Source organism: Limulus polyphemus, unplaced genomic scaffold (genome assembly GCF_000517525.1).
Source record: "Limulus polyphemus unplaced genomic scaffold, Limulus_polyphemus-2.1.2 Scaffold1120, whole genome shotgun sequence".
Taxonomy (NCBI): domain Eukaryota; kingdom Metazoa; phylum Arthropoda; class Merostomata; order Xiphosura; family Limulidae; genus Limulus; species Limulus polyphemus.
Window position 1 is genome coordinate 59,966 of NW_013666730.1, and position 14,258 is coordinate 74,223.

Consider the following 14,258-nt stretch of genomic DNA (forward strand, 5'->3'; position numbering starts at 1 on the left):
CTAGTTAGATGTTTTATTGTTAGCTAACTGGTGGTTTGTTGTACTAGTTAGATGTTTTATTGTTAGCTAACTGGTGGTTTGTTGTACTAGTTAGATGTTTTATTGTTAGCCAACTGGTGGTTTGTTGTACTAGTTAGATGTTTTATTGTTAGCCAACTGGTAGTTTGTTGTACTAGTTAGATGTTTTATTGTTAACCAGCTGATGGTTTGTTGTACTAGTTAGATGTTTTATTGTTAGCCAGCTGGTGGTTTGTTCAGTTATTGGTGGTTTATTGTTAACCAACTGGTGGTTTGTTGTACTAGTTAGATGTTTTATTGTTAGCTAACTGGTGGTTTGTTGTGTTATTGGTGGTTTATTGTTAACCATCTGGTGGTTCGTTGTACTAGTTTGATGTTTTATTGTTAACCAGCTGATGGTTTGTTGTACTAGTTAGATGTTTTATTGTTAACCAGCTGATGGTTTGTTGTACTAATTAGATGTTTTATTGTTAACCAGCTGATGATTTGTTGTACTAGTTAGATGTTTTATTGTTAGCCAGCTGGCGGTTTGTTGTACTAGTTAGATGTTTTATTGTTAACCAGCTGATGGTTTGTTCAGTTATTGGTGGTTTATTGTTAACCAACTGGTAGTTTGTTGTACTAGTTAGATGTTTATATTGTTAACCAACTGGTGGTTCGTTGTACTAGTTAGATGTTTTATTGTTAGCCAGCTGATGGTTTGTTGTGTTAGTTAGGTGTCTTATTGTTAGCTATGTGGTGGTTTGTTGTACTAGTTAGATGTTTTATTGTTAGCCATCTGGCGGTTTGTTGTGTTATTGGTGGTTTATTGTTAACCATCTGGTGGTTCGTTGTACTAGTTAGATGGTTTATTGTTAGCCATCTGGCGGTTTGTTGTGTTATTGATGGTTTATTGTTAACCAGCTGATAGTTTTGTTATTTTATTGGTGAATTTCATTTTCTACTGAATTTATGAGAATAGAACGTAGAATTTTTTATTCTTATTTTCAGTCCATAAATTATGATGATGAATTTAATATTTGACGAAAGTGTTTAGTTTTAAAGTGCATAGACAGGCAATGTAACCCTACTTTCATGTCTGCTGATTTATTTGTAAACTAAACAGTCCTAAACAAACTTGGTTCATTTCTTTATGATATCAGTCTACTCATGTCGGCTAATCTATTAGTAAAGTGAACTCCTGAACACATTAGTCACCAGTCTGGTTCCGCGTTAAGAAGTAGAACAAGTTTAAAATCAACACCTTCTGGAATTGGAAACACTAATTTCTAAAATATACTGATGGATAAGTTATTAGATTCATCTCCTGTTAAAAGATATATTTCTTAGAATGCTTACGAGCTACCATCATGCTTTTTTTAAACTGCTCTGACATTTCAACGCCACCTACCAAGAACAAATAAAGAACCGCACACTCGCTTCCCCTCCGTACATAAAGGTGTAGCAACCGTTAATATTTCGCTTTTGTACGTGAATATTTTACAATCTTTAGAAATCCCTCGGAAACAAAACTTCTCTTAACAGATATCTCAAGTCAGAGGGAGTCTAAATGTTGTTAATCTCTAACGAACACATGACGCTCTTTATGTCAATTTTTCTTTGAATAGCTGACCAAAACTACTGAATAGTTATACGTTGTTCTTGTAAAAAGGTATGTAGTCTAATCCCAAAAATATATCTTATTAGTTTGTTTAGTTAAAACAAGAGTCACTCTAAAAAAATATGACAGAATAAACACTACATACCTACCTGGAAATAAGTCAGCTTAATCAGGAAGTGTTACACTAGTAAAGAATGGACATTAGCGCTTAATCAGGAAGTGTTACACTAGTAAAGAATGGACATTAGCGCTTAATCAGGAAGTGTTACACTAGTAAAGAATGGACATTGGTATATTATTACATATAGACATACGTGACCGTATTTTCTGGGTATATTATGGCATATAGACACATGTGACCGTATTTACTGGGTATATTATGACATATAGACATAGTGACCGTTTTTTCTGTTAATACTATATTTGTAAAACTATAAAGTCGACAGAAAATGTGTTCGTGTAGTGCGTGTTTAAATGTGTTCGTGTAATGCAAGTGACCTCAGGATAACACCACGTCCCCCAGCAGTGACCTGATCACCCAACAAAGCTAAAGATTCTTAGAACAAGCTCTTCTTGAGCATGCGCGGAAGGTCCCAGGTTCAATTATGAGCAGAAAATTTACGACTGCTTCCATTACCAGATTCATAACTCAATCAAATCTTGTCTTGTATGTCATAAAATAAAGACACAGTGACACCTATGGAGAAGCAGCGGCAGCTTCAACACGGCAGGAGTCAACAATTTTTTTTAGTGGGAGGGTCGTGCTGTAATAAGATTAATACTTGGCCATGTAGTTTTATACGTTTAATTTTCTGTGTCCTATGATACTTTGGTTATTTCACTGAAACGAGATCTAAAATCACGAGATTAAACTTGAAAATTTTAAAGTAATAGTCAAGGAGGAATTGAGATTCATTTTTTTCATTTTAAATTTTCTTTCACAAACATTATCTAACGGAACATCAGGAAGTGTAACACTAGTGGAGAAGGAACATTAGTGCTTAAACAGGTGATGTAACACTAACAGAGAAGGAAAATTAGTGCTTAAACAGGTGATGTAACACTAACAGAGAAGGAACATTAGTGCTTAAAGAGGCAGTGTAACACTGGTAGAAAATGGACATTAGTGCTTAATCAGGCAGTGTAACACTAACAGAGAAGGAACATTAGTGCTTAAACAGGCAGTGTAACACTGGTAGAGAATGGACATTAGTGCTTAAAGAGGCAGTGTAACACTAACAGAGAAGGAACATTAGTGGTTAAAGAGGCAGTGTAACACTAGTAGAGAATGGACATTAGCGCTTAATCAGGCAGTGTAACACTGGTAAAAAATGGACATTAGTGCTTAAACAGGCAGTGTAACATTAGTAGAGGATGGACATTAGTGCTTAAAAAGCAGTGTAACACAAGTATAGAATGGACATTAGCGCTTAATCAAGAAGTGTTACACTAGTATAGAATGGACATTAGCGCTTAATCAGGAAGTGTTACACTAGTAAAGAATGGACATTAGCGCTTAATCAGGAAGTGTTACACTAGTAAAGAATGGACATTAGTGCTTAATCAGGAAGTGTTACACTAGTAAAGAATGGACATTAGCGCTTAATCAGGAAGTGTTACACTAGTAAAGAATGGACATTAGTGCTTAAACAGGCAGTGTAACACAAGTATAGAATGGACATTAGCTAATGGCTGGAGACGGCTTAAATGGGTAATGAAGAAAAACTGATGATGACAAAACCTTGTCGAAACGTTGTACATTTGCTGTCATGTTAAACTTATATTAAAGTTTTTCTTCATTACCCATTTAAGCCGTCTCCAGCCATTATTAGTCTCAAAGTGGGTTCCTCGTCATCGAATATAGGCATAGTGACCGTAATTCTGGGTATATTATGGCATATAGACATACGTGACCGTATTTTCTGGGTATATTATGACATATAGACATACGTGACCGTATTTTCTGGGTATATTATGACATATAGACACACGTGACCGTATTTACTTAATGCACTGGGATAGTGAATAAAACTATAGTTGTACATTTCGGAGGTCCTAGAGGTTATGAAAATACAACATGCAAAACTGTGAAATGGACAAAATTATTTTTATTTTTCACAATAAATCACTATGTACTCCGACTTGTCAGAGTCTGAGTCAGACTGACTTCGTAAATTCCTAGACATATCTTGAGTGCAAATACTTTTGCAACACATTTGATTTTTTGTATTCAACAAACTTATACATTTTACTTAAAGCCTGTCACATTTTGTGTAGATACATACAATAAATTCGGAATTATAGTAAATATTCCTTCTCTAATACGGGATCGGTCCAATAGATCGAGTCCGTGCACATTCAGGTAAAAATATGTAGAATTTATAGCTTTAATTCTTTTTTATTGTTATTATGTTTCATTATTTATATTACATTTAAACGTTTTAAAGTAATATATTTTGTATACGTATGGTAAAAAAATTATTAACATTCCCATTCAATAACCCACGGGTCTAGTGCCTTTTTTTTTAGGGGAAGGTGAAGAATGCTTAACATTTGATTCATTGTTTTTATCGATTTTGTTATGGATTTGCTCTTTGATAAAGGATATAATTCAAAACGTATATGGAGAGGTTGGTACCCTTGCTTGATTAATCCGGCACTGTCTGTAGCTTCTTTAAATTGAAATTAATATATTTTTCAAAATCAAAAATAGTCTGAAACACTAACTCTTAACATGTCAAATACTAAAACTACAACACTAACCATAATTAAAGTATAACAACAATAAGTATCACATTATTAATTTTTCTTGTAGTCAACTTTTGTTTATATCTACTTTAGATTTTAAATGTGCTTTTATAATGCTCTATTTTTCCCATGATTAATTTATATTTTTACCAGTTTATACCACTACATCATTTTTATTATAATTCTAGTTAGTTAAATATTTTAATCTTTTTAAAGCTACTAGATATGTTATTTTTCTATTTGTATTACTTTATTTTTGTATTCTAGGCGAAGCTACTAAAGTTATATATTACTGTCCTAAATTTTGAACTGCTGACCATTGTGAATGCAGCCAGGCAGCAGAACCCTATCACCCAACATCCACACTTTGGCATTGGCTGTAACTCCTATAACGCACCCACTGCCTAAAGACCCCACTATAGGTTGTGTTTTAAATGTAAATCCGAGGGTTTACGGTCCTATTGTCAAATCCCACTACTTGGTGTAACAAGAGTATACTAAGAGATGGCTGTGAGTACTGTTGACATACCTGCCTCCCCTTCTAGTCTATCAGTTCAAAATTAAAGACGGGAATCTTAAATGTGACAGGTCGAATAAACATAAGACTTATGTGTAATAAGTTTCTTTATGAAAAGATGCCCTAAACAAAGTAAACTTATTATGATCTTAAGTAAACTGAAATAGGGTCAAAAGTGGTTTGATGTCTAATTTCGCAACAACTCTCAAAGAAGTGCAGACTCCAAGTAAAACTACAGAGATGCTAAGAAAGATGAAACAAATTTATTTGTAAACTCCTATGCTAGTGTTACTGTACCTTCACTAGTGTATTTATACTGCATTAAAATATGAAGTACTGAAATGCATTACTGTCCTGCAGTGACATCAGTTCCTCGCTCTTTTGGAACTAACCAAATTATGTTTGTTACACCGTTTTTGACGCTCACAAGATTTCTTTAAATTATTATCTCTTCTAGTCCGAAAATAAAGAGAGAGAAAACTTACTGCATTTCTTTACAAGCTTAATACAACATAACTGACTACTGGATAGAAAGCTGTTTTTATTTTTATATTATTTTCAACGTCTTTTATTATCTTTAACAGTTGATAGGTTCGCTGCGTCACGACAGATAACGTTAGCACATAGAAACACCATATATTTCAGGACACAAGTTGAGCACAGCGTTATACAGGTGAAGTATTTAATTAGTACAAGTGCAAAGATAATTTAATATCTTAAACTACAAGCCCGCCAATATGTTTACGTGGGAATATGACTGCCAACTACTCCTTAAGGTAAGACATGATCAACATTTCATGACATCAAATTATTCTTAAAATGAGTAATGACATACTGTATATTTCTTTTGAATTAATTTCATTAATACAATTAGTTATAATGTTTAAAATAATTTTGAATACTATTCTTTATTATTGATAATTTTTACACGTATGTAGATTATTTTACAATATTAGCTGAGTGTATCATTCTAGGACTAGCCAAGATATTTAGACTCACTGAGTCTCATGAGGTAAACAACAAGGGTATCTAACAGAAAATTCAATGCATTCTAATCATTATAGATCTTAGTTTTGTGTGCATGTGTGTGTTGTGTTATGTATTAATTCTAGAACGTTGGTTATGTAGAAGTGGATTCATTAATTTGTAAAATACTTGTTAGCTATTATCTACACAGTTAACTCGCTACTGAAAATAGAATTTCATTGTATAAACTATAAACTATTTGAAACAAATTTAAAGAGGAGAAAAAAAAACTTTGTGAAGGTTGTTCATATCCCTCGATTTTCGCCCTGAGGACTTCAAGAGACTTATATAAGATTTAATGTATTTAATATGCAGCTGGTTAGAAATTAAGAGTTTATATGTCTCTCTTTTTTTATCTTTAGTTCAGTTAAATATTTTTACACACCTTGGAAAACCGACATAGGTACATACTATACATAACTGATCTGTGGCTAGTTATCGGAAAGTACGCTAGCATTCTCTATGTAGGGATGGCATGGAAGCCCGTATTATAGCAATACAAAAATCATGTAGATTTTCTTCTCCAGAGGTCATCAGGAGCTAGATATGAAGAGCTAGCTACTTTGCTCAGTCGCTCTATCTCCGGTGTATATGTCGCTTTTCACCTACCTAGAGCGTCGTAAAGTCGAAAACCAGCTAATAGCCAACACCGAGATTTCTTATTTACTTCATCATCTTTTTTTCAACAGTCTTAGAGTCTACCTGGTTCTAGCAGTAATCATCATTTCATAGAGCAGAACTGTCTCCATGATCTTTGGCTACCTATTTTATTATTATTCTATGTAAAATTTTTAAAAAATCAAAAATATAATAATTATAGTGTAAATTCTAGTTTGAAGTTTTCTTGGGGTTTGCATCGCATTACTGATGTTTCATGGTCAGTTTTCAAGACTGCCATACTAATTTCCAGTGTCATTAAAGCTGAGGAACATTTCAGATGAACTGAGGAATGTGAACACACATTCCTTTTCTTGAAGAATGCTTTGATAGAAGCTTTTATGCTTGGGTATCCACAGCAGATTTGTGAGTTCATATTGGTTACTGATGCCAGTGACGGTAGAATCAGGAGAGTGCTGAATGAATGATATGATATATGAACTATATCTGCTTCTGAATGCAGATACTGCATGATTAACAAATAACTCCTTGCATTTATAGCATTTGTGAAGCACTATCAACATTACTTTTATGTCAGAAGTTCACTCTTAGAGGAAATCATGCATCACTGAAATGGCTCCTGGTTGTTAAAAATTTGGTTAGGATGATCCCACATGGATCAAAAGTAACAGAAGTATGACATGATCATATAGCGTTGTTTGTAAGTGAAACATAGAAATGCAGATGAACTATCTTTTTGCATGGTGAGACTATGTTTATTCATTGAATGTATTGATTCATGACACCGAGTTGAGAGAAAAGCAATTTCGACTATGACAACACAGACCCATACACTAGGCAATCTTATTGGTGAAGGGATCCCAAAATCCACCATCTCAATAACTTTGGGATGAGCAATTCAGAGACCCAGAACTTGCATGGACAATCATTCCCAAGCAGCAAGGAAATGCATGGCAGCACAGGTTAAATAAGGTAGTATGAATACACGCAATCTGGGACACTTGACAGAACAGGTGCATGTATACATGTACGTGGTGTACAAATTTTATTAGTCACCTAGATGTGGATTTCAGTCTGAGTTGCAGCTAGAGATCCAGTGAGTTCTGAAGGGACAGATTCTCCAGACTTTGCACAATACAGGGACTGGGGTCACCAGGGTGTTACTCGAACTAGTGCTAAGATATGACAATGGTTCTTCTGGTCAGGTTTTAATCGTGATGTTCAATGTTGGAGCCAGCAATGCACCCCGTGTGCAGATGAAAAATAGTAAACATATACAAGTCACATACCAGCAAAGACTTGTTATTTCTCTTCAACAGAGAACAAGTAGCCTTGGATATTGCTGGCCCCGTTCGAAGACTGATCAGGCTAATTGTTGTGTGCTAGTTATCACCAGTTACTTCATTATGTGGACCAATGCCTACCCTTTGGAAGACATTTTAGCACAGTCCGTGGCTGATGTGTTGGCAGAGCAGTGGATAGCACATTTCACTGCTCTGCAGATCTTCACGTAGCTAAGGGAGTTAAGCTAATGCATGATACAGTGCTATACCGCACATTTCTTTCTGAAGTGTGAAAATATGAAAACAAGCCTGCAGTCAAACTCCTTGTCTACGGTCTTATGTACTGTCACATATAACCTGCCTGTATTACATAATTTCCACTGCCTGTGGACAACTTGGTCAACACAGGCATCCTCGCGTTTTGAACTTGACCTCAGCCTTGGCTGTGCTCTCCGAGATCGTTGTTAAGACAGTAATGATACTCCATAGCTATCCTGTAACCCTACCACTTTCCTTCCACTACCAACTGGTTGTTATAGAAACTGAATCAGCTTCTGGTAGAAAAGAAATGGGGAGCTATGCTGCAAAGTAGATATCCACACTAGTGATTGACTTAGATCATACATAACTCCGACTATGGAAATCCATGATCACCTATATCTTATTTCCTTTGCGTCTTTCTTTAGTAACTGGTTCAGTAAAAAGGTCCAGTTTTCTGTGTGAAATGAGCCTATCTGTTATTCTTATCTCTTTATTTAAAATTCACTACCTGCTCAAAGTTTCAATGGGAAAACTGAAACATTCTGCGCATTTTTAAGCACTGGTAGTTTAAACTTTGCACAATTAATTATCATTAATTATCTTTGGATATTTGTCTGTATCAAATCAAGTGTGAATAACTTACAGTTCAATAGAATTTGTAAAATATCTAAAAATTAAAGTTTTAGAAGTGATGTTCGTTCAAACGTAGGAGAGGCAGAATCGCGTTTTCCTATAAAGTCAAAACATAAATCTGTCTCTTAACTAACACAGCAGTACAACGGAATTAAGCATACTTATATTCAAGGTCTAACAGAACATTTTTATTCAGTCAAAATTCATGATTTAAGAACATATAACATGCACTATTATCAAATGTAGCTCACCACAGGTCAGGTTTGTTAGTTTAAATATAGGAAACGATGAATCACGTTTTCCTGTATTGCAATCAAAACTTAAACCTACACCTTGATCAACCTAATAGTACAATGAAAGAAGACATAGTTATATTTAAGACGTAATTTAATTTTTTTTTAAATATTCAAAAATCACGATTTATGAACATTAAATGGATATATACAAACATAATACCCTGTATTGGCGAATGTAGGTCGTCTCATAAATGAAGGATTAACGTGTAGTCAATCTTTAATATTCAGAGGATTGTTTGTTTGAAGTTAAACACAAAACTACACATGGGCTACCTGTGCTCTGCACACCACACGTATCGAAACCCGGTTTCTAGCGTTGTAAGTCTGCAGACATTCCGCTGTGCCAATGGAAGCATATTCAGAGGATAACTGAAAATAGAAACGTCGATAATACAGCCACACTGAATATTTTACATAGTTTAAGTTTACCGGTTTTGTTCATGAGATAGCAGGTTTATATATATCTACATCTACTATTAATACCTATATATCCATTTATGTAAGTTTGCATCTTTATTTCAAAAAACAACGATTGCAAAAAAAAAAAAAATCAGTCTTTTCAAAATATTCTGTTTAACATTAGTACCTTAGATATTCTGTGGATAAAATGACCCTTATCTCTAGGTAAATACAAAGGATCCTCACCATAAGCTGGAACCCTTAATAAAGATAACCGAAACGTCGGAATGCACCTAGAGATAAGGGTCGTTTCTTCACACACACGCAAAATCTGTTTAACATGTTTTTGAAGTTAATAAATTCATTTCTTAAGCTTGTAAGTAAACATGTGGATTTTTAGGAACTGGTGGTTTAAACTTTAAATAATTAATTATTACTGATTAACATCGGATAGGCTTATTCCTGTGTTATTTTAGTTTTGTTTATGTCATTGTTCAACGCGCTAATGATGATTTGTTTCATCAACAACGTAATTAAGCCTCTTCAGTACCATTTCTAACTGGTACTTTTTTTACTCGTTAACGTACGGAAAATTTCACATATTTATCAAAAATATTTCGAAATTAATTTTGTCAGTTTCTGTTCTAATGAGACAAAGAGGTAAAGACTGGGCTTGTGCTATTCTAGCCCGACTGCTTAGCTCAGTAGATTTTCTCTTCGGAATTGGAATGTGCAATTAGGAATCCTGCTCTATCTTAGCTTCTTCATTTCTTCTGCATCAATTATACAGGGCGAGCCCTTTTGATATTAGCTTTGTTTATTTGCTTGTTGTAAAGCATAAAACTACACAATGGGCTATCTGTGCTCTGTCCACCACGGGTATCGAAACAGATTTTTAGCGTTATAAGCCGACGGACTTATCACTTGTCCACCGGGAGAAGAAGCATTCATATTAGCATCTAATGGAGTTATATATTGCTGGATGAATTCTTAAAGACTTGCACTAAATAACACTCAAGCTGGTGGTTAGGGCGCTCGTCTCGTAATCTGAGGGTCACAAGTTCGAATTCCCGTCAACGAACATGCTCGCCCTTTCAGCCGAGGGGCGTTATAATGTGACGTTCAATCCCACTATTCGTTGATAAAAAAGTAGCCCAAAGGTTTGCAGTGAGTGTTGTTGACTAGCTGCCTTCATTCTAGTCTTACACTGCTAAATTAGGGACGACTAGCGCCGATAGCCCTCGTGTACCTTTGAGCGAAATTCAAACCAAACCAAACTTATAACGTAAGAACCGGGTTTAGATACCCGTGGTGGGCTCAGCACAGATACCCCATCATTCGCCAAAGAGGAACTACAGGTCGAAAACAGATTAAGTTGTTGATTAATACAAATAAATTAACTCTTACTATTTAATTCCTGAAAATCGTAATCTTTAATGACTCTAAGTTACATCGAAAACATTATTTTCTCTAGCCACTTCATCTTGTAAGTTTCGAAAAATGCGATATTTAGCATCGTCGTTGATAAATAAATAGTTATATTTCAGTCAGTAATGACTTTATTGTCAGCTCGTATCTGTATTCAGCCTTCGAGTGTTGCAGGTCGAGGTGTATTAAGTAGTCGGCTTCGATAAATAAACCGAGTTTCACAGAGCTTTGAAAAATGCCGTTATGTACTCTCATCTAAATGGATTTTCTTCTTATCTCTTTTGAAAAGAAAACAAAAACAGATTTCACTTAATTCCAGCGGTGTTTATCAACATATCTAGGACTCTAGGTATAAACGTTATACAAAAAACACGTTACTAGTTAACAGATGAAACTTATGTAGAACATTCTTGCGAGGTGCCATTGAACTCTGTTCATGTTGTTGTTTTAGTGCGGAGCTAAAGAATATACTTTCTGCGCTCTGTCCACTGCAGGGAATTGAACCTCGGATTTTGTCATTTTAAGTCTCTCAACGTACAATTGACCCACCGCTGGACAAACTATATTGGTGTTTTTCCTTGTTTGTTTGGAATTAAGCGCACAGCTACAAAATAGGTTATCTGTGCTATGCCCACCACGGGTATTGAAACCCGGTTTCTATCGTTGGAAGTCCGCAGACATACCGCTATGCTACTGGGTGTGTGTGTGTGTGTTTTTGTCGCATGAGCGCTATTTTTCAATGTTGTGTTACTTCACAACTACACCCTATTTTTGCTTTGTTAGCTGTGTAACTTTCCATATTGTCCCCGGTGGGTGAACGGTAGGGTTTTTTTGGACTTACACTGCTAAATTTCGGGATTCGATTTCTTGCGGTGGACAGAGTACAGGATAGTCCATTGAAGTTATGTGCTAAACACCAATAATAACAACAATTTTCCATATCTCAATGATGAAATTTAAATTATATTGTTGAGAAGAGGTCACGGAAAGAATTTTCATTTTCACAAACTGTCTGTTTATATGAAATTCTAAGCTTATTCTTAATTGCGTAGCGTACGGTTTAGCGCAAAGGTAGATAATGTATTATCTGCGCTGTGTTCACGTTATACGTCCTAAAGCATAACGCTGGTACATGAGGGGACAATTTCATAGAGTATTTATAATTAAACCTTTTTATTAGCAAAATATCCAAGTGCTGTAGTTTGTTTGTTGTTGAGAACAAAGTTATCTGTACAACCGTGTTCTTTTTCACATTCTTGCGTGAATATTTTTATTTTGTGCCTTCACCAAAAATGTTTTAATTGAGTTTTATATTTTAACTGAGTTTGGAAACAATCAGTTTGTGGACATTAACCCTTTGTGCATAGCCACGATCTTTTACAGAGCGCTTTTCAACATGGTATTATGAATATGATGTCAGAGTTATCAGCTATTCATTTTACCTTACATTGTTTTTCTAGCTACAATTCGTGGTAGAGGATAGTAAATACCAGATATTTATTACGGTTAGGAATTTTAACTTTAGTAACTGACTAACACTAACAGTGAGCAAGATTTACACTAACTTAAAACATTTTAACAAATTAACATGCAACTTGAATTAATCTCACAAGCTTAAATTTAAAAGTAATAACTAATAAATAAGTAAAAGTAATAGTTATACTAGTAGTAATTACTAATAGTAATAATAATCCAATAATTTCTGAGACTGCAATATTAATAGTAATAATATCACTATCAGTAAAACTAATACTAATAGCAGCAATATTTAAAATTCTAAGTACCTCAACGATACACACTGTTTTTGCTGAGCCTTCACAAACTTCTCTGAAAATGAAACTGTTAAATATTAGTATTTAAATTGTCCTACAGCAAAAGCTTAGGACTAAGCCTAACCTAAATTGTCAACATTTTAAACAGTATGTGAAAATTAGCTGTTTAGTTACTAACATTGGTGAGGCAGATTCTTAACGTTCTATGGAAAGTAAAAAATAATATTTGAACGTTAATTTTAAGGGCATTATTGGAAATAACGAATATATATATATATATTTATAGGTATGGGTAAGCAGGTAGGGGGTAAAAAACAGCACACATTGTGTTAACTCCGACAAAAATGCTTAAAAGATTACCAGTAGTCAAGATCGTAAACGAATAATATTTTGTTTAATGACGGCTCCTCATTAGAAGTCTAAATATATATATATAGTAAAGCATCACACAGCAGTGATTTATTTGTATAAATCATATTATTATGAATATTTTACTATAATATGTGGAATATATTGTTTATATTATCATATTATTAGGGGTATTCGTTTTTATTTTAACGCCAAGACACACAATGAACTATTTGCTCTCTGTCCACCGTGGAAAATCTAATCTTGAATTTTAACATTGTAAGTGAGTAAACTTACCTAACCCACCGGAGGACTTGATCGAATCAAAACACGAGTTATCATATCGTCTTTCAAACGATGTACTTTTTCTATATATTTTTGGCATTCCGTTTTTTCCTACATTTAACACGTATTTCTTTTTTCACAAAACAAACTAAAATAAGGTAGAATCGTGTTATGTAGCTCAATCATTCAATACAAACATATTGTTGTAGGCTATATTTTAATGTTCTAATTTGTTTGTTCACTAGGGGACGTCTGATGTTAAGATAGGCCTAGAACGCCTAGAAAATTCTAAGTTGACGTTAAGTGTTTCTCGTACATTCGAAGAGAGATTATGGATACGAGATACTTGTGAAGATCGTAGAGATATTTTAAGACAAATAATTGAATAAGTCAGTGTGTTTACTATCGCGTTTATTGAGTTACGTTTACAAGTAAGACGATTTTAGATTAGTCCTAGTAGTATTATAGAGGTTTAAGCATCATTTGTAACTTAGGCCCACAACAAGTTATGCCAGTTTACAAGTGGAATGATAGTTTAATTCTTTCCACCAGATAATTTTAAAGATTCTTACAATAAAAAGACAACTATACAATGATATATTTGCAACTTGAATGGTTAAGATATTTTGATCTTTATTTTTGTTATGATTTTGTGTTTCTATACACCAATTACATATAAAATATTATGTATTGAATTTCAGTTACATTTACTACCTTGAGTAGAACTAAAACCATTAAGGTTTATATGATAGTTTTTGTTTACGTTTTACACAAACAAACTATTTACTGGATGTTGCATTACAATAGTGCTAACATTGTTTCAATTACTCGAAATCTATAACCATAGTTGGATTATTCATTAGACTCAAGTTCTAAAGAGGTCCAAAAGAAAACAATTAAATTAATTACAAAATTAATATTTTAAGCTCAAACTTTAAAAAAATAAGATTACATACCAACAGTTACTGTTAGTCAGTTAATAAAGTTAAAATTCCCAACCGTAATGATAATTACAAAATTAATATG

General features: G+C 34.1%; 2 protein-coding genes across 4 annotated transcripts in view; one reads left to right on the plus strand and one right to left on the minus strand.

Annotated features, from left to right (window-relative positions):
• LOC111086465 (mediator of RNA polymerase II transcription subunit 25-like) overlaps positions 1 to 12,755 on the minus strand; it is a 20,485-nt gene extending 7,730 nt beyond the window's left edge. The window contains exon 1 of the mRNA XM_022389407.1: positions 12,612 to 12,755. The gene's annotated coding sequence lies outside the window, so the exon portion shown is untranslated. The remainder of the gene's footprint in view (positions 1 to 12,611) is intronic.
• Positions 5,596 to 14,258, plus strand: part of LOC106462219 (harmonin-like) — an 88,542-nt gene continuing 79,879 nt past the window's right edge. For all 3 annotated transcript variants that reach the window (XM_022389408.1, XM_022389410.1, XM_022389412.1), the window contains exon 1: positions 5,596 to 5,659. In XM_022389408.1, the coding sequence (XP_022245116.1) occupies positions 5,621 to 5,659 (39 nt within the window). In that variant the 5' untranslated portion in view covers positions 5,596 to 5,620. The remainder of the gene's footprint in view (positions 5,660 to 14,258) is intronic.